A 26180-nucleotide genomic window follows, 5' to 3' on the forward strand; every position below is an offset into this window, starting at 1 on the left:
ATCCTTGTAGCTTATTTATTTAATACATAGTAGTGTGTACCTCTTAATCCCCTACCCCTATCTTGCCCCCCTCCCTTTCCCTCTCCCCAGTGGCAACCATTAGTTTGTTCTCTCTGTCTCTGAGTTACTTTGTCTTTTTAAATCAGCAGCACAGGTGATAGTCTCATATTGTTTTGTGGGTCTGGAAGTATTCTTAGAAATGATTACTCTTGTCTTTATTTCTATAATCCATTCCTGTAGTATTTTAAAAAATCATTTGAGCTCCTAATCTGGTGAAGATACTAAGTTTAAGGGCTAGGAATAGACTGGTAAATAATACAGGTTGTATCCCTGCCTCCATAAAGCTTGTATATATTTTATGAGACCGTACAATTAATTATGTAATCATGATTCTGAAAAATTCAGAGTGCTAAGAGACTCTAGACTAGGAGGGCCTGCCTTAAACTGAGAAAGTGAAATTTAAACCACAAATAAGTGTTCCCTTGCATCTATATTATTATTTAATAGCTTGATTATTAAAAATATATTTTTAAAGGTGAGAAACAAAAGCTGTAACATGAAATGGTAAAATAAATCAGTTGCTCTTGGCTTAAATGGATTGAGGCCAGTGAGATGCAATGATGCTGAGACCAAAGCAAGTACCTGGATTTCCATGAGGCACCTGGGCTTAATCCGATGATCCTTAGTAAACCTCATGGAAATATCCCCAAACGCTGGGCCATTCACGAACTGTAACTTAGTAGACTTGGCATGCTCTCTAGAGGCCAAGCATATTATAGGAAGTCAGTGTTAAGGTGTGAGTCACATTTTCATTTCAGCGCTTGTCTATACCTCTCTTACAGTATTAAGCACATTTTGCTTTAAATTACTTTTGCTTGGTTTATGCTCCACTACCCCCTGATTAGATCGAGAACCATTTGAGAGCTGGAACCTGTCTTATTCATCATTCTATAATGCCTACACCTAATTTCTATATCCTCAGACATTTTCTGTATAAATGACATTTCTGAGAGTTATATTCTCTGATATAATAAAATAAAAAAGGAGTCATTCTCTAAAAGACTCTAGACCAGTGCTTCTCAGAGTTTAATATGCAAACAAATCACCTGGGGATTCAAATGTGGATTCTCATTCTGTAGGTCTGGGGTGGGCTTACCATTCTGCATTTCTATCAGGCTCCCAGGTGATTCCCCTGCTCCTGGATCCTAAACTTTGCTTTGAGGGGACCATTTCCTTGGGGCTGAGAAACTAGGGTTCATGTTTAAGCCAGAGTTGGCCCACCCTCCCTGCTATCCACAGTAGGCAAGCCAGCTGCCAACAAACTGCGGAAAAGCACACAAACTACATAAACATTGAACAAGTGCACAAATTTAAAAAACAGCACTCAACTCCATATCTGTCTCATAAAGTAATGGCCACAGTTTCTGATAAATACTGTGATATGTCCATGTTTACCAGGTTCATGACTCTGGTCAAAAGACCTGGAAAGGGCTTCCCTGGTGGCGCAGTGGTTGAGAGTCCGCCTGCCGATGCAGGGGACACGGGTTCGTGCCCCAGTCCGGGAAGATCCCACATGCCACGGAGCGGCTGGGCCCGTGAACCATGGTCGCTGAGCCTGCGCATGTGGAGCCTGTGCTCCGCAATGGGAGAGGCCACAACAGTGAGAGGCCCGCGTACCGCAAAAAAAAAAAAAAAAAAAAAAAAAAAAAAAAAAAGACCTGGAAAATACCGGGTGGTTCTAAGGTTATTACTAGCACTTGGCCAGCCTGGGGGAAGGAAGATATGGAATCTGATATCAGCTTTTGGTTGCAAAACAGGTGCCAATGCCATGTGTCTCTTGTTCCATTTCCTTTCTGTCTCTCACCTGTGTTGCCACACCCTCGCCTGCTGGATCACAGCTGCCGGCTTGTCTGCTATCATGCTTGTTGGTTCTGAGCTGATTGAGATTAAAAGTGTCTTAACCTGTCAACATAAATAAAGTTGCCTCTGGAAGCCTGACTAGAATGTACTGGACAAAAGTCCTGGGGTTTTCGTAGTGAAAACGCAGCAGCCTTCATGACATCCTTGTATGTTTTGTAGCCCAGATGTGCTTAGATTTGCATTCTGCTTTAAATTGTGCTCTAATTTAGGGACTTTTAAAGAGAAGATATTGATAACACCACACAGATTTTTTTAGTGAAACGAAAACGTTGTTTTGCCTGACTTTGAGATGTAGGATTGTGTATTTGGAAAAAGACGGTTAGAATGCTGAATTTAAACATTATTTAAGAAGCCACAGGCGACTTCTCTGGCCCCTTTCTCTAGGACCAGTGAACCTCGCCCGGGAGCGCCCCCTAATAAAGCTCACTTGAAGCTTTAAAAAAAAGAAGCCACAGACTTCTAGGTGGTATTTAATTCTATTTTTAATGCACAATTTTTGGCTAACTGGTGACCCTTCATAGTCACATAATGATGAGGTCAGTGGCCATGGAAGTTTCATGGCCTGTACGTTCTGTGCCCTGCAGAGGCAGGGTCCTTGCTGAGTGTTGACGGATTTGCCAGTGGAATGTGTGCCATGGATTCCCACGTCTCCGGCCCTGCCTCTGCCACCTCCAGCTTGTTTCCTGTCTTACCAGTGCTGCTGCCGTGGCACACGGCTGAGGGGCTGATGGTTTTTGTAGGGTACCTGAGGGTGAAAGGGAACAGCTTTTCGTGGCTGGCCAGCCAGGGGCTCTGAGGGATCAAGAGCTCTGACTCCTGTTTCCCAGGCTCACCCTGTCAGACTGGGAAGTTCTGCTTTGCAACTGCTATTCCAACGTCACGGAATTAGATCTCTTCACTGCATTACATGAGGTCGGTAGTCATTTTAAGTGGAAATGCTTAATTTTCAAAAGGTCTTTAAATGTGGCAGGAAAAGACAAGTAGTAGAAAAAATACATAGTATGATGCCCAGTTTTACAAAGTTCAAAAACAAGTGGAAATACATATATTGTCTGGAGGTACACACATGGGATAAAGGAAATCAAGATAATTACAAACAAAATTCATGATAAGTAGTTACTTCTGGGGTGGGGGGCTCTGAGTTGGGATTAGGGAGCCCGCACAGAGGATGTAAACAGTATTGGTAATGTCTGAGTTTTTCGGTTGCATATTGGGGATATTTAGTGTTATTATTAGTATGCTTTATAACCTACACTTACATTTTTCTTTTGATCATATATTTCATAATGAAAATAAATAAGTGCAAATGTTTGGCAAGAAACGGTCTTGGCACAATTCTCATTCTTGCCCCAATTGTATTATGAATATTTTAGAATTACAAAAATAACATAACAATATTAAGGAAAAGTCAGGGGGAGGGAACATCTGTTAACACCAATCCCCTCACACAATTACTGTTGTTTATTTTCTTCTAGTAGGAATGTTTATGTTCTTAGTTATAATCATGATATATGTCATAGTATATCTGTATATTATGCAGTGGACTGATGGTCTTTAAAACCACTGCTTTTTTGTTTTTTTGGTTTTTTTTGCGGTACGCGGGCCTCTCGCTGTTGTGGCCTCCCCCGTTGTGGAGCACAGGCTCCGGACGCGCAGGCTCAGCGGCCATGGCTCACGGGCCCAGCCGCTCCGCGGCATGTGGGATCTTCCCGGACCAGGGCACGAACCCATGTCCCCTGCATCGGCAGGCGGACTCTCAACCACTGCGCCACCAGGGAAGCCCCCCAAACCACTGGTTTTAATGGCTGAATAATATTCAGTGAGTGATGAGTATCACAGTGTACTAACCATTCCTCTGTGGTGGAATATTAAAGTTTTCAACTTTTCTGCTGTTAACAAACATCTTCACGGTTCTTGCATTCATTCTACAAATAACTTACCCATTTGTAAGGCATTCTGCTCTCTGCTAGAATTACAGTGGTAAGCGAAAAGAGCCATAATCTCTGTCCTTGTGGAATCTAGAATCTAATGACTAACAGTTCTTGATGGTATTTTGCATTTTAGCTACATTAATCCTCAGACTTTTAAAGAAACTTTTTATTTTGAGAGAATTGTAGATTTACATGCAATTGCAAAAAACAGTATAGAGAGATGCCCTATACCCTTCACCCAGTTTTCCCCAGTGGTAACATCTTGTATAACTGTAATTCCGCAACAGGAATTGATACATTGATACAGCCCACCAATCGTATTCAGACTTCACCAGTTTTACATGTATTCATTGGTGTCTGTGTGTGTGTATGTGTTTTCCATGCAATTTTTTCACATGTGTAGATTGGTGTGACCACCACCACCATCAAGGTACAGAACTGTTCCATCACAGGGGTCCCTCTTGCTACCCTTTTGTAGCCGTGGCCTCCACTCTCCCTCTCCCCCTCCCTCACTGCTGGCAACCACAGATCTGTTCTCTGTCTTCCTAATATGGTCATGTGAAGGATGTTGTACAAATGGAATCATAACAGTATGTAACCTTGCAGGAAGGGAGTTTTTCACCCAGCATAATTCTCTTGAGATCCATGTAAGTTGCTGCAGTATCAATAATTTGTTCCTCTTTATTGCTGAGTAATATTCAGTTGTATGGAGGTGTCACACTCATAGACCTGAGGAGGGACACTTCGGCTCTTTCTAGTTTTGCATCATTACATATAAAGCTGCTATGAACAGTTCCTCAACCATTATTATTATTTTTTTATTTATTATTTATTTTACATCTTTATTGGAGCATAATTGCTTTACAATGGTGTGTTAGTTTCTGCTTTGTAACAAAGTGAATCAGTTATACATATATCCCCATATCTCCTCCCTCTTGCATCTCCCTCCCTCCCACTCTCCCTATCCCACCCCTCCAGGCTGTCACAAAGCACCGAGCAGATCTCCCTGTGCTATGCGGCTGCTTCCCACTAGCTATCTACCTTACGTTTGGTAGTGTATATATGTCCATGCCTCTCTCTCGCTTTGTCACAGCTTACCCTTCCCCCTCCCCATATCCTCAAGTCCATTCTCTAGTAGGTCTGTGTCTTTATTCCTGTCTTACCCCTAAGTTCTTCATGACTTTTTTTTTCTTAAATTCCATATATATGTGTTAGCATATGGTATTTGTCTTTCTCTTTCTGACTTCACTCTGTATGACAGATTCTGGGTCTATCCACGTCATTACAAATAGCTCAATTTCGTTTCTTTTTATGGCTGAGTAATATTCCATTGTAAATATGTGCCACATCTTCTTTATCCATTCATCCGATGATGGACACTTAGGCTCAACTATTATTTTGATGTTTATGTGTAAAAGGAGATTATTATAGTAAGATTTTAGGCTTCTGCACCTCAGCCATCAGTGTCTGTGCCCACATCTGGGGGACTTCATAGAATCCAAAGTAAGCCTCTGATGAGTGGTATCGTGTTTTGGCTTTAATATTTTATGTCTCAAAATATGTTAATTTGTCTGTGTAGCTAGAATCTTCTATATAGCTGAACAAGTAAAGCATATGCTGATGCCATCTTTATTGTCCTTCAGAATTTTCAAGGGTGAAACCTTGGTCCTCTGTTGAGCTCTTTGTCCCTTGAGGAATGTGGACCTGTCAGAGCCTCCTTATACAGAAGGGTCACCCCATGGACATTTGTTCAGTGAATGCCTTTGATCCATAGAGTTGATCGAGGGTATTTGGAAAGGATGGGCTACACAGAGGATAGGTAAGGTACATTTGGACTTTACACCTAATGCCCCAATCTTACTGCTTCGTTCCAAACACTAAATACCTCTCCAGATTTTTAAAGTCTCTTTCAAAACCAAGAAAAACCAAATAATAATGACAGCCAGTTGGACCTGCTGTATGTTTAGAAAGGAAACTAGGTCTCAGGGCGGAGCAGACCAAGGAAGGAAGTAACTGTGCAGTGTACCAGCCTCATACTTTGAAAGAGCAGGATTCTCCTTGCCTGTCACCCGCCCCACACACACACATGTACACACACAGACACACACCCACAATCCCGAGTTGTTGTTCCGCTGCACGGGAGACTGGTTCTGTGCGTGTTTCCTGAAATCTCGTAAGCCTAAGACGGGAAGCACGTGGGCTACATGGGGGAATGTGTTTTCAGGTGGCTTAGTGACTGTTTGGTTACTTGTATATTTACGTTTTAGGTCAGATACTTAGCTGTTTAGGTTTTTATTGTTTTTACTTCTCTTGAATGAATGGCCGTGGTCCTCACTTTCCCCCAGGTCTGAGCAAGCACTGTGCAGTGTGGTAGTGGCCGACCCTGACCCTGGCCCAGTGAGGACTGACCTCCACCTGCCCGGAGGCGTGGACGGCAGCAGGAGGGTGTGCGGGGTGACGTGACCTGCCGTCCGTCAGCCTTGCATCGACGCTGGGGGCTCCAGAAATAGTTCCAGAGTTTTTCCCAACCTGAGTTATCCCAGCTGGCCCTCTTTTGCTTTTGACTTCTTTTTGTGTCCCATTGCTCTGAACATAAAGTCTGAAATCTTTAACTGGGGATGAAGTCTAAAATCCGAGCCCAGTGTGGTCTAGTCAGTGCCTGCCTCTCAGAGACTCGCCTGGTGCCAGGCGACCCCCGCCCCGCTCTGCAGTCCACTTACCCAGGCCGCCTTCCAGGTCTTCCTTCTGTAGCTGCATGTCCTGCCCACCTCAGGTCTGTGGTGCTGTGTGTTCTGCCTGGAGCACCGTCTGCCCTCCTTCTCTCCACCTGCATTTGTCAAGCCCTCCTGTGTTCCCCTCAGATCTCGGCCTAAATACAGCTTCCTTGTGGAAGCCTTCCCGGCCTGTTAGACTTGGCCTCAGGCCACTTGCACATGCCTCGCAGCAGCCGGTACTTTCCTTCACTGCCCTCATCCCTGTTTGCGATGGTGTTGTTGACTCTTGATTCGCTGATAGCGGTGCCTCCCAGCCCCACTCCACCCAGACCGTCATAGACATCATGACCGTGTCGCTGGTCACGGTTGACTCTCCAGCGCCTAGTGCAGTGTCTGGCACATAGTAGCTGCTCAACCAATATTTGTTCAACTAATGAATTAACTTAGGGAAACGGCCACCCGCTAAAATAACCTGAGGAGGTCTAACATGGAATTTATTATTTTAAAAACAGAATTAGTGGGAATTCTCTGGTGGTCCAGTGGTTAAGAGTCCGTGTTCTCACTGCTGAGGGCCCAGTTCAGTCCCTGGTCAGGGAACTAAAATCCCAGAAGCCATGCGGCGTGGCCAAAAAAAAAAAAAAAGGAATTAGTACCTGTTTGTAAAGGTCCAGTTATATATTCCTATAAAACTGTTTACCCGTCCTTGAAGTCTGTGACTGTAATGCATTTTTTTCTTCCAGGTGGGGACCAGGGTTTACTGAACACATTTTTTGGCAGCTGGGCAACAGCAGATATCAGAAAACACCTGCCATTTATTTATAACCTAAGCAGCGTTTCTATATACTCCTACCTCCCAGCATTTAAAGCGTAAGTGCAAAGGGTTTAACTGTCTTGGGGGGCGGTGAGGGCAGGGGGCTGGGGTTTAAGATTTTTGGGGTGCCTTGTCATTCTTTGGGCGATAACAGGTGAAGGCTTTGGGGGAAGTCTTTTCTCTTGTAAGAAACTTGGCTGTAATGGGAAGAGGCCTTGATGTTTTTCATCACTTTATGTTTGGAGTAACTCAGAGGGCACTTAGCTGCCTGTGGGAACAGGTTCCCCTGGGTTCCTGGGGGGCCTGGCCCTCTGATGAATCATCTGTGGGTCCTGATCAAGAACACTGACTGGGGACAAACTCAGCCTCCGCCTCATACCACCTGCTGAGCCTCAGCTCTGTAAGAGGAGGGTGTGAGCAGCTCCCTCGGTGGTCGTGGTGCAGATGACACAAGACGCTAGCAGCAGTGTGGTGTCAAGGTCAATAGCAGGGCCTGTGGGGCTGGCCCCGCCTCACTTGACATCCTGAAGAAGCCACTTCCTGGCTGCTCACTAGTTCCTGAACTTGCAGTGTAGTGGACACTGGGCTTGCCGCTCAGCCGTCTGCCTCAGCGTCCTCCAGAGGTTACTGTGAGACGTTCACGTGAAGAGGTAAGAAGAGAGCCTGGCCTACCCTTAGTAGGTAGCAGGCGATGGGTCCCCTCTGTCTGGGGGGTGGTCTAGCAGTACGAGTGGTCCCTCAGCCAGAGAGGCAGGGCCCACGCCCACACTTCTGCCATTTCCCTACCGTGTGGCTTAGGCTCTGGGCCTCAGGTCTGCTGGCATGCAAAACGAGGCGGGAAATAGTCCCTTCCTCGTCGGGCTGTCGGGCTGGAGGGAGTTCACACGCGTAAAATGCTCGGTGGACGTATGTTGTTTTGGGCGAAATAGTCCCTTCCTCGTCGGGCTGTCGGGCTGGAGTGAGTTCACACGCATAAAATGCTCGGTGGACGTGTGTTGTTTTGGGCGAAATAGTCCCTTCCTCGTCGGGCTGTCGGGCTGGAGGGAGTTCACACGCGTAAAATGCTCGGTGGACGTGTGTTGTTTTGGGCGAAATAGTCCCTTCCTCGTCGGGCTGTCGGGCTGGAGTGAGTTCACACGCATAAAATGCTCGGTGGACATGTGTTGTTTTGGGCAGCATGCTTATTTTGCACCGTTCCTGGTGCATTTCTAATTCAGCAACTCATAGAGCCTAGTAATAGCGCTTGTCTCACGGTGAGGGCCTGGGCCCTGTCCTTTAGCCTCTGACTCATTTGTGTGGAACCAAGGAGATGATTCAGGTTTCGTGAGCGGAGGCCAAGCTGTCAGATGGATCCTGAGACACAGCCGTGGAGCAGCGACGCTCTTCGCTGAGCGGGGCTGGGCGCTCTGATCTCCATCCCGCGTGGGCACACGGCTGAGTGAGCAGAAAGCAAAGCGCCTCTCACTCCTCCTATTTCATTATCCAAAGTCCTCTCTAGAAGCCTTGCCCCCCCCCCTTAATGAGCATGCCTGGCTTTTTGTGGCAGAAATACTTCCTTTTCGGTTCTTTTGTGGGCAGACTGTCAGCGTCCCCCAGATAAAGAGGACAAGCATCTTGTGTTCTTTCCACCCTCCCTGTTGTCTTGGCATATGTCTCTGACATGTTACACCCTCTTGATTCTCTTCCCTTTCCAGAACAAAACAGGCAGACTCTCAGACATACCAGCTGTGGTCTGTGTAAAGCAAACAGAACGGGATTCACTATCAAGGGATGGAATAGGAGAAGGATTATTTTCTCCGCTGGTCCTCGGCCTTCTAAAGTACAAGCCTGTCTTGCTTGGAAGTGTGGCCTGACTCTTTTTTTCTTTTTCTTTTTTTTTTTCAGTTTCAGATGTACAGCAGAGTGATTCAGTTACTTTTTTTGCAGCTTGTCTTCCAGTATAGGTTATTACAAGATAGTGAGTATCATCCCCTGTGCTATACAGTATATCCCTGTTGCTAATCTTTCTGACGTGTAGTGGTTTGTATCCGTTAATCCTAAATTCCTATTTGTCCCTCCACCTCCCCTTTCCCCTTTGGTAGCCATAAGTTTGTTTTCTGTGTCTGTGAGTCTGTTTCTCTTTTGGATATAGATTCATTTGTATTATTTTTTTTGGAGTCCACATACGAGTGATAACATAGAGTATTTGCTTTTCCCTGTCTGACTTACTTCACTAATTATAATGGTCTCTGTGGGCCTGAAATTCTTTATGAGCCTTATTGCCTCATAACTCACCCTGCCAGTTTGAACAGCCTTCCTGCAGACCGTGGTAGCTTGACCTTCTAGAACTGAATTAGTCTGTAAGAGGGCAGTTGCTTAATTTAATTGACTGGATTCAGCTGAGCAAGCAAAATGGTGAGCATGCGAAGGAGATAGACTCATTAGTGGTGCGAGCATTTCTAGCCCTCATTCCACTCAAGTCTGCGCAGCAAGCCTGTGTGCTGAGATGAGTACGTGGGGAGACGTGAATCTGACATCCTCCCTGTTGGGCTCAGTTTCCAAACGGCGTTGACATAGAGTTTAAAGATTCGTGTTTTTCATGTATTGTGGCCCCATTTCCCCTAGGGTTCATTGGGACTCCCTCTGATTTTCACCTTACTACCAAAGTTGAACATATTGTCCCTTTAGTGATACCCTGGTTTGCACAGGCCCCATTTGCCTTTATTTTATTTTGACAAAGAACAAGAAGCAGGTGGAACAGAGTTAAGTAATTTGGGGGCAAGATAGACTTATTTGCTGGAACCTCGGCCGCCTCTCAGGAACCCAGTTGTTTCTATATCCTCTAAGTGAATTTCCCGGCAAAATGGTTAGGACGGTTTCTTCTTCCTGGCTCAGGAAACGAGTGCGAATTTTGGAAATCTGCTTGGTGTACTGCCACGTAACCGTAGCGTAGATGACGCACTGGGAGGTTAGGAGCAGCTCCAGCATTAGCTACACGTCCGCTGGCGTGTGGCCTGATGGGAATTAACGCTGCCTCTGTGCAGCTCGCCCTGAGGGGTGTCAGCTCTTACAGTTTGGGGATGAAGCTTCTCAAAGCAATGCCTTGGCCTCGCCCCACTGCTGCCTATTTAGGAATGTGGAAACGAGATCACATAACTCATTTTCCCTTCCCTTTGCCAGAGAATCCTTTTGTTTTTCTTGCAGATCTCTGTCTCCAGAGACATTTTTCCTTACATTTCTCTTACAGTTGGGAAGGGCTGAAAAGGCAGACAGTTACATTTCTTTTTTGTTTCAAGTTAACATAAAATTCAAGTTAACCAAAAACTTAAAGCTGAAGTAGACGGTCATGAACATTTGGGCTGCCGTGGCTACTCAACCAAGAGCCCCGTGCGCTGCCGGGAGCTCAGCGTGAATTCACAGTCCCACTGTGGGGCTCAGGGTAAGCTGGGTGGCCTCCGGGACCGAGTGGCTCTGTGGTGTGCTGGCCTTCCCCAGGATAGCACGGGTGGTGGCAGGTAGAATGAGACCAAGGAGGGGTTTAGAGGCTTCGTGGAAGGAGTCGAGAGTTTGCCTTACCAACTTGTAGTAGCCATGTGCCCTGAGATCAGGGCAGTATTTAGATGCCCCAGAATCTTAGCTCCTTGGATATCTTAGACCGAGCGGCGTAGCCTCTTGCTGTTACCTGAAGTTTCTGCTAAAGGATGGCCTGACATGAATCAAATTTAGCATGAATTGGAGCTGCGGATGTAGCATATCTAAAGCCTTTCCCTACATACCACTTGTATGTAGAGAACAAAACACAACAAAACACAAAGGAAAACACACTTATTAGTTTTAGCACTTTGAGTGGATGCTTCTGAAAAACAAAAGTAGTAATATTTTCTGTAATAGAAGATCCTGTTTAACACAGCCTAATTTGAGAACTAAAATGCTTGGCTTAGTAACTTTTCAGTTCATTTGTAATATATGCGTTGAGAAACAAGCTCATAAATGCATTTCTTTTTCTTTTCTTTTTGCGGTACGCGGGCCTCTCACTGCTGTGGCCTCTCCCGCTGCGGAGCACAGGCTCCGGACGCGCAGGCTCAGCGGCCATGGCTCATGGGCCCAGCCGCTCCACGGCATGTGGGATCCTCCCGGACCGGGGCACAAACCCGCGTCCCCTGCATCGGCAGGCGGACTCAACCACTGCGCCACCAGGGAAGCCCATAAATGCATTTCTTAATGAAGTAATATTTCTGAAAGTGCCTAGCATAATGTTTGGGAAATAGCAGCTTCTTAGTTAATATTCATTTCTTTATGTTTTCTCCATCTGGAGGGCCTGTTTTATCCATGTAGCATAGAATTTGGCTTGTGCATAATGTTAGGCAGAATCTCATTAGTCTTTTTAAAATCAGCCATTTAGTTCCATTTTTACTTTCTGTTAAATCCACTGACTGAAAGCTGTTCATGTCATATCATGCTATATAAATGGGCCTAAAGCAAAGGTAAAGGATTCTCTGGTATTGCCTCAAACGGCCATACAAATTAATTGGTCAAATTGATTTGACCACAAAGCTTGATTTACCAAATAATTTCCAAATAAATATTTTAACTTACTCTTTTACTTGAGTTTAAATATGATCTGAGACCTGGCTTGGTAGAATCTCAGAAACTAGATCTAGAAACCCAAAGTATGTTTTTTCCATTTGTTTACTGCTTTAAACGTTTCTGAGGATATTTATATCTATTATTTCTTTCCCAGGAATGTGGCTTATTCACTAGACCTTATCAAACCTCTTTAAAGTCAATATTTTCCAAGGGCGAAATGGAACCTTTAGTGTCCTAATTTCTGTTGTTCTTGTGTGTTTCTGATTTGATTGTTTTTCCTTGATCCCTGAGACACCCTTGGCTTAATCTCTCTTTGGGACCGTTGTCACTGAAGCCATGCATTTTCCGTGTTCATTTCTTTTCACACTCCTGTGTCTTCACCTAAAGCCCCGAGGAGTTGTAGTTTGTATAGCTTTTATTTTTTCAGCCGTTTGTTGGTCCAGTCACTGTTCATTCAACCTGAAGCATGTAGAGGGTGCCTCCCATTCTGCTCACTGAGGACCACAAAAATGAACGAGGACGTTGTAGTCTAATCACCCTGGCAAATGCAGGTTGATTGCGTCCCATCGTGGTTTGAGTGTTGAAGAATCAAGTCTGTGGTTTCACGGATGTCTTCTTTCTCCTTTCTGGGCGTTAGTGATGCTTGTCAGGCCCCAGGCGCCCCCTTTCTCAGCATGGCCATCGGTTCATTCTGACGTCACCTCTGAGCGTGTATCACATCATCTGTCCTCACACCTTACGGATGCTGCCTATTCTGCTGCCCGACCTGGGTCCTCATCACGGAGGAGGAAGCTTCCACGTCAGAGCCATCCCAGCCTTCAGAGGCTGGTCTGACGATAGGCACAGAGGGCACGGGGAATGACATCTCATGGGCAGGAGTCGGCTTGAGAAATGCCATCTCCGCAGGAGAGGGAGCTCGTGGGAGGGGAAGAGGGTGGAAGACGCACCCTCCTCAGAGGTCTCAAGCTGGTGGGCCGCAGACTCTATTTGTCCCAAAGATTTATTTTGTTTTCCTTGCATAGTTTTCTTTCTTTCTTTTCTCAGTTGTTAATGCTTAAAAATGAGGCAATTTCACAAGCTCTTTTGAAAAATCAGACCTTTGGTGGGATGTGGGAGAAGGATGTCAAAGATGATTGTTACGAGTATGGGACCTAAGCAGGTGGCATGAAGGAGCCGCCGTTTCCTGAGATGGGGAAGATTGTGAGCAAAGCAGGTTCGCAGGGGCAGGGACTGACCAGAGACATATCAGGTGTATTAAGTTTGAGGTGCGTATTAAACATCCTGGTGAAAATGTGGAAGAGGTAAGTAGCTACAGGAGTTGGGAGTTCAGGAGAGAGACTGGGTGAGACATAGCTCTGGAGGTGTCAGCATATAAGTGATATTTATAGCCAGGAGACAAGATGATAAAACCAAGAGAGTGGTTATGATAGAAAAGAGTCCTGGAGGCTGAGCCCTGGGACAGGAAAATGTGGAGCAACCAGGAACGAGAGCCCGAGAACAGCAGGGCAGGAGGAGACCCAGCAAAGTGAGGTGTTGCACAAGCCAAGCAAGAAAACGTTTCCGGAAGGGGAAGCGATCCCCCTGTGTCAGATGCTGTGATAGGTCAGGTAAGAGGACAGCTGAGAGGTGGCCCTGGACCTAGAATGTGGCGGTCACCGGTGACTTGGGCAGGGGCATTCCTGGTGGAGTGGTGGTGGAGGACAAAGCCTGATTGCAGCAGGTCCCAGAGAATGGAGAACTGGAACTCTTCTGAAGCCTTTTCTTTGAAAGGGAGAAGGGAAGTGGGTTGGTAGCTGGGTGGGGGTGTAGGATCCAGAGAGGGGGTGGGATGGGGGTGGTTTTTTAAAGGTGGGAGAAGTTACGGCACCTTTGGGAATGATCGGGGAGGGAGGGAGAGAGCACCAGTAACGCAGAAATCTGGAGGGAGGCTTGCTGAGTGACGTCCTCGACTAGGTGAGGGGATGCGTCCTAGTGCACAAGTGGAGGGGCTGGCTTCACATAAGAGCTAGGATGGTTGCGTGGGCCCAGATGCAGGTAGGTGGCTGTATTGTTTTTTTATTTATTTTTTTTTTTTTTTTGCGGTATGCGGGCCTCTCACTGTTGTGGCCTCTCCCGTTGCGGAGCACAGGCTCCGGACGCGCAGGCCCAGCGGCCATGGCTCACGGGCCCAGCCGCTCCGCGGCATATGGGATCCTCCCGGACTGGGGCACGAACCCGTATCCCCTGCATCGGCAGGCGGACTCTCAACCACTGCGCCACCAGGGAGGCCCAGTGGCTGTATTGTTTTAGTTGAATGAATGAATGAGCGAGCAGTCAGCCCGGAGAGACTGAGAATGACACACTACCCCTAGGAAAGTCTCCCTAGTGGCCTGGCATCATGAGGCTTTCCCTGCTGCTTTGTGACCAGAGGCCAACCTGGTAGGTTGGCATAGTTGACTAGGTCCAAGTTGAGGTTATTAAAGTCTGGGTTTGAGTACTGTTGTCTTTGTGATTTCCAGGACACAGTTGGGAGGGTTATTTAGCTTGAAAGGCAAGGAAAAACCGGGTGGGTCCCTGGAGGCCACCGTTGTTTGCTGCTAGGTAGCAGCTGTCTTCTGCTGATAGGAAAAGCACTTGCCCCGTGGACCCCCCTCACCAGGTCCACTCTCTGCATGACCGGCACTCCCCCCCACCTTGGGCACTTGGGTTTATGACTCTTGATTTAGAGTGTGAGTGGGTAAGAGGAGGAATTTTTTGGTGAGAGAGGAGAGGTGGCTGATTGGCTGTGGGGGTCCGTGTATAAGAGGGAGCCTGCGAAGGTACGGGAGTGAGCGGCCGCGGGTCAGAGAGCGTGAGTCACCGCAGTGGGCAGAGGCTGTTCGGCGTGGCTGCCGTGTCGCCCGGGGAGTGCACTGCCGGGGATTAGTTCCTTTTCCGCCCTGACCAGTTCTGTAGCCCCATCCGCACGTTCCCGGCTGCGTTTCTCAACTGCTAAACTAGTCATGAAAATTCTCTCTGCTCTTTCGGTAACACCAGGTCACAGGGATTATTTTAACGGCTAACATAAGCACTATTATTTGTGGCTTGGGTTCAAACTGTGTCTTGTGCTCTGGACGTCACTTTTGAGATTCTATCAAGTTAAAATTAGAACACTTATTTTAAGCGATGTATGCAAGCTGAGACAAATCCCCGTGAGTGGGTCAGAATGAATGGCTCTTAGTAATTTAGAGACAGTTGTGACATGGACCTGACTTGTTTTTTTCCTGGCTGGTAAAATTTGGTGGGTGAATCAGGCAGTGAGTCGGTGAATCTTCTGGTTATCCTCGCTGAGAGTTGAGGTCAGTCGAACTTAATCTTCTGACATCAGCATTTCCGCTTCTTGTTTGTCGGCCGCTTTGCTTTTGACTAAAAAGGTGACATAAGTTCTGACTGTCGTACCTTTGGTGAGAGAGAGAGATACCACCAGAGTCATATCCTGGGTTAGCCTTCTCTAAGAAACAGCCCCACCCCTGGTTTGCATGTAGGCTAAATTATTCTTTTAAGCAACAAGTAATTTTCCCTTTTACTTATGACCTGTGCTCTTACTTATTTCATTTTGACATGGTTATTTTGTATTTTTCATAAATGACTAAAGAATAAATTGATCGAAATGGTAGAAAATGATTTTAAAAAACGTCCCTCAGGGAACATGATTTTGACAAAAATAATTACATGAAATCCATATCTAGGTTGATGGAAACTCTAGATGCAAAAACTAAGACCTTTTGCTCATCTTTTTGGCAAACAAAGTGTTTCATTCTGAAAGCTAATGGAGCAGGACGTTCAGGCTACTTGGTTGTGTAAACAAACACCATTCTGTTTGTATTGTGAGAGTGTGGTTAGATAAACTGTATAACTCATAACCCTTCACATGTGGCGGCCAGTGTTAGGCCTAGTAGGGCTGCCCCTTGTAAGGAGTTACCAGGAGCACCCTACTGGGTGAGTGCCTTTTGCCCAGCTGCCGAGAAGGTACGAGAGTGAGCGGCCGCGGGTCAGAGAGCGTGAGTCACTGCAGTGGGCAGAGGCTGTTTGGCGTGGCTGCCGTGTCGCCCGGGGAGGGGCCGCAGCAGTGTTACACCTCTCTTCTGTCTTCACTTCCTCCTGCCTTTCTGTCTGAGCTCCGTGGTTCCCACTCAGCAGCTGCCTTTCTTCCCCCCTCTCAAAGGGCCCTTGGGCTGTCCAAAACCTTCACACGCAGTGACTCACCAGGCCTGCTCTTCTCATAAAGCGTCCTTGCTCCGAAACTTGTCTTTCTCCCACCCCTTTTCATTCCCGTAGGTCTGTCAGGTAGATGGCACTTAGGTTCAAGTAACGCTTCAGTACCTAAAACGCAGGTTTCTGTTCCTTACTGTGCAGAAATAGGGCTGACCGTGGCCTGAACCCGTGACATCTGAAGCCCCCGCATGAAGCCTGTAAGCCCCAGCATCTTCCCGACTTCCTCCCTCGTGCACCCCTCTGCCGTCAGCCGCCTGAATCCTCAGGCTCTTCCTGGTCGGCCCCTCAGTACCCTGGCCCCAGTCATTTTCTCAAGAAACCTCTCATCCTGTGCATTTTGCGATCTGTTTTGTTGCTGGGATTTGGGGAGCTGTTGGGAAGGTACCTCACACCGTGCAGCCTGCCTCTGCTCACCTCTTAACCCTCCCCACCCTCCCCCCATCTTACTGGCACCCAAGGAATTCCTCGCCTTTGAGCAGAAAGGGCAGTTCTACCCACATTTAGAACCCTTTGAGATCTCAGTTTCTACCTCTAACAGACTTATGCTAACACATATATATGGAATCCAAGGAAAAAAAAAAAAAGGTCATGAAGAACCTAGGGGTAAGACGGGAATAAAGACACAGACCTACTAGAGAATGGACTTGAGGACATGGGGAGGGGGAAGGGTAAGCTGGGACGAAGTGAGAGAGAGGCATGGACATATATACACTACCAAACGTAAAATAGCTAGCTAGTGGGAAGCAGCCGCGTAGCACAGGGAGATCAGCTTGGTGCTTTGTGACCGCCTGGAGGGATGGGATAGGGAGGGTGGGAGGCAGGGAGACGCAAGAGGGAGGAGATATGAGGATACATGTATATGTATAGCTGATTCACTTTGTTATACAGCATAAACTAACACACCATTGTAAAGCAATTATACGCCAATAAAGATGTGAACAAAAAAAAAAAAAAGAACTTTCTTAAAACCAAGACTGCTCGGTCGACGAAAGGACTATCCAGTGGATAGAATTTTTCACGTTGTTAGGGTGGAATAGGTAAAGAAGGTAATTTTGAGAAAGGGGGTCCTTCCCCTGGCCACAGAAGGTGACAGTGATCTAGCATTTAAGAAGCACTTAGGCATCACGGATTCATGAAGGTCGAGCCCAGGCCTGAGCCACAGTGAAATGCAGGGTGTGGACCGTCCCCACTGGTGTTGCTGTTGCCATGCAAGGAGAAGGCCACGGGCCACGTGGGGAGGAGTCCGCCCGGCACGAGGCCAGTACCCAGGGAGGTGGCCGAGGCCCCTGAGCCAGCTCGGGGCACACACAGAGCCAGAGGCCGGGGTGTGCGCTCCCGCCTCCCGCAGAGGCTGGGCCGTCCTGCGGTGCAGGCGTGTTGGCCGCTTTGCAGCGGCATTCTACTGTGGATTGGACCGTTGTGCCCTTCCTCTGCATTCACCCTGGGAAGGCCCTTAGACACTGCCCAGCGCAGTCCAGTTCTGGGTCCTACGAAGCACCGCCGTCTGTTTCTTAGTCTTGTTTCCCCCCCTTTCCCCCAAACTTTGTGCAAACTGTATCCCTCTGAGAACAGTCTTCAGACAGTGCTAAGTTGCTTACTTTGGAGCTTTCTTTCCTATTCATTACTTTCTGCTGCTCTGTCCTTGACTATACTGGGGGTGTTTCCAGGGCTCATTTCCAACTTTGATATTGACCGTCTGTAGGCAGGGAGTTAATCTGTGAAGTAACAAATGACACTCTCAGGTGATGTCCTTATGATTCTGGGAGTGTCTTACAAGTACAGCCTAGTTGTGGATGAGAACCTTGGCTCTGGAGCCAGACTGCTTGGGTGGAATCCCAGCCTTGTCACTCACCAGCCATGTGATCCTAGACAAGTTAACTTCTTCCTGCCTTGGTTTCTTCACTTAGTTGTTTCTGGAGATTAACTGAGGTGAACCATGCAGATGTTAAGCAGTGCCTGGCACATGTGAGTACTCAATATAGGTTAGCTGTTCCGATGACTGCTGCTTAAGCAGATGTGAACTGTCGGGAGAGTGGGCAGGAAAGGAATAAAGTTCATGCTATATTCATCTTTTACACGGGCCTCTCACTGTTGTGGCCTCTTCCGTTGAGGAGCACAGGCTCCGGACGCACAGGCTCAGCGGCTATGGCTCACGGACCCAGCCACTCCGTGGCATGTGGGATCCTCCCGGACCGGGGCACGAACCCGTGTCCCTTGCATTGGCAGGCAGACCCTCAACCACTGCGCCACCAGGGAAGCCCAGTATATTCATCTTTTATCTTAATTAGTGTTGCTACCTCTCATGGCTCTCATGTAAATGACTGCGTGTGACATTCAAATTAGGCTCGGCAGGTCATGGCTTGAGACTTACTGGCCAGTTAATAAAGGAGACGCAACCAAGTGTTGTTGCTCCAGGCAGGGAAGTCAGGGCAGGAGGAGTGGATGTCTGCGGAGGTGGAAGGGGCACCTCCTCTTTCACATGTGCTCTATTCTGGTTTTAGGCTTATGTGTACCACTAGGATGAGGCAGTGCCTGTTGTCCCCGCCCATCCCCCCGCCCCACCAGCACGCAAGTATCAGGTCTCTGGGATGGGTTCCCCCATCACCGTTAGACCACTTGTTGAAGGCACTTCTCTCAACCCTGCTCATCTTTCTCAGCCTCGTCTGAAGCCTCTTCTGAAAACCTCCACCTGCAGTAATTGCTTTGGAATGTCCATAGCCCTTAATGTCAGCACTGGCCTGCTGGCCCCGACTTGTTGCCTTGCTTGTGCTACTGTTTCTTATTTTTATGTAGATGACTCATCTCCGTGTTTGGATAAAGCCTCTTCGGGTTGCACACTGACCACAGTATAGTGCCTTACACGTAACAGTTGCTTATTTAATTGACAGCCCTCTCTATGCACAGATTTGAGCATTATGATTTATCCGTTTAAGGATAACATTGAGAGTTCTTGTGTGTATATGTGCACAAGTATGTGTGTGCATGTAAAATGTACCACGTGTATAAAATAGAGAGTAAGCTTGGGGGTGTCAAGTATCCACTTCATCTTCAAAAGAAATGCACTGGAGGATAGCTAGTTATCCTTAGGAGGAAATTTACAGTAAGCACACTTTTTCTTGCATGGTTTTGGAGTAGCAGCATGGTAGGATGGTAAGAGCTTAGGTTTAAGAGAGGGGCAAAACTGTGCCGAATCCCATCTCTGCCACTAAATAGCCGTATGGCTCTGGGCAACTCACTTAGCCTCTAGGAGCCTCCATTTAACACATTAGTAAAATTTACCTGGCAGGACGATTATTCCCAAATGTGTCCTGAAAGAATTTGGGCCCCAAACATAGTAAACTGTCAGATAATGATAGGTATATAACAGGTCTGTGACATTAAAAACAAAACAAAAAAACCTTTAGAAGATAAGAAGAGTTACATAAATAGAGTTTGCATTGTTTTGAACTGTACGTCATGCTCAAATATTTCGGTTGCCTATAGGATAACTCCACTTAAGATCTGACACTTGAGCCCAACACCCAAGGATCGGTCCCATTTTACCTTTCCCTATCAAAGCTTCCTCTTTGGCTCTAATTGGAGGACACTCGGTCTGGTACACACATGCTCACCTGATACCTGCATCCCCCGGCCTACAATTCCCTGTATTAGCACCAGCTACCCAGCTCCTATCTGCTGGACAAATTTTAAGTCACATCCGCTATCTCAGTACCTCCTGCCCCACTGACCTTAGCTTTCAGTGACCTCCTTGCTTCTGAATTCTTAAGGCACTCACTGTTCCCATCTTCCTTTTGGCACTTGTATTCACCTTTATCATTATTTCGTTTTACATGTATAGATTTTCTCCCAGCCAGAACAGGACCATTCTTTTTTTTTATTATTAGTTTCTGCTTTATAACAAAGTGAATCAGTCATACATATACATCTGTTCCCACATCCCTTCCCTCTTGCGTCTCCCTCCCTCCCACCCTCCCTATCCCAGCCCTCCAGGCAGTCACAAAGCACCGAGCTGATCTCCCTGTGCCATGCGGCCGCTTCCCACCATCTATCTACCCCACGTTTGGTAGTGTATATATGTCCATGCCTCTCTCTCGCTTTGTCACAGCTTACCCTTCCCCCTTCCCATATCCTCAAGTTCATTCTCAAGTAGATCTGTGTCTTTATTCCCGTTTTACCCCTAGGTTCTTCATGACATTTTTTTTTAGTTCCATATATGTGTTAGCATACAGTATTTGTCTTTCTCTTTCTGACTTACTTCACTCTGTATGACAGACTCTAGGTCTATCCACCTCATTACAAATAACTCAGTTTCGTTTCCTTTTATGGCTGAGTAATATTCCATTGTATATATGTGCCACATCTTCGTTACCCATTCATCCGATGATGGACACTTAGGTTGTTTCCATCTCCGGGCTATTGTAAATAGGGCTGCAATGAACATTTTGGTACATGTCTCTTTTTGAATTATGGATTTCTCAGGGTATATGCCTAGTAGTGGGATTGCTGGGTCATATGGTAGTTCTATTTTTAGTTTTTTAAGGAACCTCCATACCGTTCTCCATAGTGGCTGTACCCATTCACATTCCCACCAGCAGTGCAAGAGGGTTCCCTTTTCTCCACACCCTCTCCAGCATTTATTGTTTAGGACCATTCTTAAGTCTTACTCTTTTTATATTATGAGATAGTATAAAGTGTTGTGTATTTAGTGAAATATAGTGTATATACAAAAGGACATACAAAAATGTTTAGTTTTTAAAACACCTTCACCACCCAAGTTAAGGAATGGAACATAGCCAGTATCTTTGAAGCCCCTTTTCGTCTTGCCCATCACAGCTTCCCCTTTCCTCCCAAGATAACCAATATCATGAGATTTACATTGATTATAGTTTTCTACTCTTTAAACAGTACTTTTTTTTGTTTTGTCCTTATGTAAGTAGATTCATGTGTATGTATTTCTATTTGAATTTGTATAATTTTTTTTCAACATATTTTGAAAAGTCATCCTTTTTCTATGTGATCTGGGTAGCTACGGTTCATTCATTTTCACTGCTATGTTGTATTCTATGATATGAATATACCAGTTGTCCTTAAAACAAAAACAGAATGGATAACCATCAAATTTCAGTGACATTGAACAGTCAGCATGTATTTCTTGCTCATATGTTACTGAATAGTCTGGGACAGCTCTGATCATCTCAGCTGAGTTTGGAGCCAGGCCACAGGTTTGATCCACATCTCTTGTGACTGTCTCATTCTTCTGGAACCAGCAGGCTACCCAGGGTACATTCTTCCGCTGGCAGAAGTTGTAGCTTCTCAGGGAGGCTGAACAGAAACCAGCAATGCTATTTTAAGGCACACTGCCACTCTGCCCACATTTCATTGGTGAAAGCAAGTCATGCAAACATGCAAATATCAGTCAGGCAGGAAAGTGTACTCCCCCTGTAGAGACTGGGAAAAGGCATGAACGCTTGCTGAACAGTAATCTAAAGCGTAGTCACTTCAGTTGTTTCCAGTTTATGACTATTTCAAACAGTGCTACTGCTGTGAACATTTTGATTGTGTTTCCTGCTGCACACGTGTAAGAGTTTCCGTAGGGTATGTGCCTAGGAGCTGAGCTTCCTTCTGGGTTGTAGAGTGTGAGCATTTTCAATTTTACTAGGTAATATCAAATGGTTTAACAGGTGGCTGCACCTCTGCTATCCACGGTGGATCAGTGTTGGGTTGTTGCACTGATCCACTGCTACTTTGGGATTTTGTGTATACTTAACATATAATTGAATAATTTTAGAAGTCTAAAATGGTTTCAGTGAGCTCAACTTTTTTTCCAACCACTGCTTCAGGATGGAAGGTGAACTGTCAGTGCTCAGAATCCACTAACTGTTTCAACTTGTGCTCACTTGGCAGATTTGGTGCAAATGCCAAAGTTGTGCATTTCCTAGGACGAATCAAACCATGGAATTATACTTACGACCCTCAAACAAAAAGTGTCAGAAGTGAGTCCCATGATCCCACTGTGACTCATCCAGAGTTTCTCAACCTGTGGTGGGACATCTTCACTACCAGCGTTTTACCTCTGCTTCAGCAGTTTGGCCTTGTCAAAGACACCCGCTCACACGTACACGTGGTAGGTTCTGTTTTTTTCCTTCAGGTAATTTGATGCTGTATTTTTTAAAACTTGGTATACTAGTAGAGATGGAATATTTAATGGTATTTTGAACAAAGAGATAAAGTAAGACTTTGTGGAAAGAAAACGATGTCCATCTTAGAGTGGAGAAATATTACCAGCAAAGATTAGAGCAGAAGTAGATTTTGTGGCAAATTTCATTAGACCTGGGAGCAAAGGAAAGGTTTTTAGAGGTTTAGATGGATGGATAGATAGATAGATCTATATATATCCGTACGTTATAACTATAAAATTCTTAGCCCATTGTCCTAAGATTGTAAGATTATTCCCCCAAAAATAGTGGTTTACAAAAACAAAGAATGCCCCATTTCATGTTTTAGAAACTGCAAGTATTTAAATATACCTATTTTATTTTTGCCATCCGTGTAGAAGAATATATTCCAAGTGAAAATTACAATAACATGAACATACAGCAAATACTTTTCTAGGATTATTTTGATTTGCCATGTTTTACTCCTCTGGTTATATTGGATCTTGAAAAATAAATCTCTCTGTAAGAGGAAGATGACATTAACATTTACAGTAACAATTCTGACTTTAAAGGTCTTCCTCTGAGGTTTGTTCTTTTGGAGGAATTGGAAGAGAATGAGAAATTAAACTTTTATGTTACATATTAAGATATAAAGAATAAAACTGGGCTTCCCTGGTGGCACAGTGGTTGAGAGTCCGCCTGCCGATGCAGGGTACACGGGTTCGTGCCCCGGTCCGGGAAGATCCCACATGCCGCAGAGCAGCTGGGCCCGTGAGCCATGGCTGCTGAGCCTGCGCATCCGGAGCCTGTGCTCCGCAACGGGAGGGGCCGCAATGGTGAGAGGCCCACGTACCACAAAAAAAAAAAAAAAAAAAAAAGAATAAAACTGAATGGGTAAATTATAATCAAGTCTTAACAGATCAGTTAATTACCTTGCTATAATTATAAGAGACTATAAGGTTATAAGAGATCCTTCTCTTTGCTATGGTATAGATTTTAGCCATTTCACTTATGAGCACTTGTGCCAAAATATAAAAAGGAGAAAGGGAAAAATAACTAACACTTACATTCTTACACTAATTGCTTTATATGGACCAGGAAATAATACTTATACAGTACTTGGAACATTGCCAGGTACATATAGTAAGTGCTTAAGATATCTATTCTTATTTAACCCTTATTATAAGCACTCTGTCAAGTAAGTATTATTTTTGTTAATATCCCCTTTTTATATATTAAAATTATCTGAGGCTTAAAGAAGTTACATACCTTCCTTCAGTTATGTAACAGACTAGTCAGCAGCAGAACTGGGACTCACATCCCGGTGTGAGGGGCGGCTGTCCTTATGAAAGCACTGTGAGCAGAGGGCTCTGCAGGAGGCTCCGGGTATCACTCCGTTGGCCTGTGGAAGGCAGAGGCGGGACTAGTCCCAGGGAAGGACTTCACGTTGCCTCAGCTATTATGATATAATCCCATGGAACCTACCCAAATACCTTGGAATTCCAGGATATTTAAATACATATATACTTAGAGCAACACAAACAGCTAATCAAACATTCTGTTCTACCATTTTCTCTGTTAAAAACAATACCTGTGTGTATTCATTTGCCTTCCTTTTTCTCTAAGCTTTCCAGTACTATCACACCTGAGAGCTTTCTGAAGGATAACTCTGATGTTCTTTTATGATACTGCTGAAGTTAATTGCCTACCTGTATGTAATGAGAATCGAATTTAATGCAGAGTAGGTTTGCTCCATTTCCTGCACATTTACCTTGTTCCTTCCACAACCCAAGGGCTGAGGGTTATGAATCAAGGGAAGGTGAAGATGGGAAATGAAGACTTACTCAAAACTAAGCAAATTAACAGAAGCTGCAGGAATAGATACTACTTGGTAATAAGCTTGAACAGGAAGATAAATTTGGTGTATGGCTCAGACCGTTTAGCTCTTGCTTTTATAATGTGACAGCTGTGTATGTGGTGTGGCTCTCTGCTTAGGTTCTTTCTGAAGTGTAGCTTCTGAGGTATCATTTCGTTTAAGTTCTCAACCTTTCTGAGCCCACACAGATCAAGAACTTATCGTGAGACTTGTGTTCCCTTGTCCATCCATCTTACACTTTCTAATGAACTGTTGCAGCTTTCAGACTTGGTCTATACACTGGCTTTCTCTTGTGGCTTCTGTAGAAAGGTATGCAGAACTTAAACATTAACCCTACCCAATTAATTTGTTCTCCCTGTTTTCACCGAGTCAAGAAGTCTTCATTTTGTTAGGAAAAATATCATGATCCTTGTATTTCTGTGTCTTGTTTTGTTTCATGTAATACTTTTCAGTTTTTGCTACCTTGCATGATAATTCATCCTGGTTCTTCTCACGTTCTTCAGTTTACTGCATTCTTTAAAATGGTCTTTCAGCTCTAAAGGAGTCTCTGATTATTCTCCCCTTTCTAGGAAAATGTGTCAGGAGCCGTATCACAGCTGTCCCTTGGGGAGATCCCGGCTACGGCAGAGCCTTTTGTATCCTCAGAAGAACGGAAGGAGCGGTGGGAACAGGGCCAGGCTGATTACATGGGAGCAGATTCCTTTGACAACATCAAGAAGAAGCTCGACACTTACCTCCAGTAGAAACACTGCCCTTTTCCGTGGACACATCCACTTCACAGGCACTTGTTTCCGATACTCAGTATCTAGAGCTGGGTTAAGAAGGGTCTGTTACAGTTGTTAGAGGCTTTCACTAAAACCCATCAGATGTGGGTGGGGGGTTTGCAGGACAACTGGTGAGAACTGGGCAAAAGTTAAGTAGCAATTCTGTTATATGAACCACAGTTCTGCTTTTTAACCCTCAGCTTGTATTTCAGAAATTCTCAATTATGCTGATTGCCAACATACGTGGTAAGGGAAACTCAAATCTTAAGCGGTTAAGATGGCTGTATCAACTCTTAACATGTGCCAAGCCAGGCTCCAAATCACTCTCCCTTCAGGTTGGGACACAGTACCTGTCTCTTGCTTGCTTGTTGTACCCTTCACTAGACCTGCATTTTAGAATCGCCCAGAGGCTGCCAGAGTGATTGTAATTCTGCTTTCAGGTAAAGACAACCTATAATAACACTGCTGAGTGATTCATAAGCATATCAACAAATGGTGTTAACCCATTTTATTTCCTAGTCTTAGTGTCTGAAGATGTTCACCAGTTTTCTATGTACAGTAAGGCGGCATGCTAAAATGCTTTCGTTCAGTTCTGTATATCTGAAAACAGCAGTGTGATGGTTACCTACAGTGGCACCTTGTATGGAAAATAAAGATTTATTGACATATCTTGGTTGTCTAATTCAATTAAGGGCACCCACTCCCCTTGAAGAAAAAGTATTAGGGAATTTTTCATGATTTGTAGAATTTGTGTTTTAAAAACCGGTGTAAAACTTGACACTGAAATACATGCTTTAAAAGTTGGTTTCTAGATATCAAGAGATATCTGCATCTAGTGTTCTCCAGTGATGGTGATGGATCTAATAGATGGAGGAAAGGGAGATCAAATTAATGTCACCCACATTTCTGTATGAAGTGGGTATTCAAATTTTAGAATATTGTAACCTTAAAATCATCATAGGTTCATTGTCAGTCTCTAAACATACGCAATAATCTTTCGGGACTGTTAAAATCAGTACCAGACCCAATGTCTTCTAGCATTTTTATCCATGGCTTAGAATGATAGAAGTATAAAGCATATTTATTCAATGTACAGGTGATTCTAGGTTGCAAGGATGGCAAGCTAGTGAAGGGTATGATCTAAAATGTCGTTTTAAAACTGGAGTAATCAGAAGTCATTCTGTTGAAGAAAGCAAGAGAGACCATGACA

At 45.2% G+C, this 26180-nt stretch overlaps 1 protein-coding gene across 3 annotated transcripts in view; it reads left to right on the forward strand.

The window, feature by feature from the left end:
- Positions 1–25638, forward strand: part of GYG1 (glycogenin 1) — a gene marked incomplete at its 5' end in the record, with an annotated part of 40097 nt that extends 14459 nt beyond the window's left edge. For all 3 annotated transcript variants that reach the window (XM_082625953.1, XM_082625954.1, XM_082625955.1), the window contains 3 exons: positions 7306–7432; positions 22080–22299; positions 24776–25638. In XM_082625953.1, coding sequence (XP_082482079.1) covers positions 7306–7432; positions 22080–22299; positions 24776–24949 — 521 coding nt within the window. In that variant the 3' untranslated portion in view covers positions 24950–25638. The remainder of the gene's footprint in view (positions 1–7305; positions 7433–22079; positions 22300–24775) is intronic.
- Positions 25639–26180: the final 542 nt, after the last annotated feature.

This window comes from Mesoplodon mirus, assembly GCF_964341445.2.
Source record: "Mesoplodon mirus genome assembly, chromosome: 6".
NCBI classification, from domain to species: domain Eukaryota; kingdom Metazoa; phylum Chordata; class Mammalia; order Artiodactyla; family Ziphiidae; genus Mesoplodon; species Mesoplodon mirus.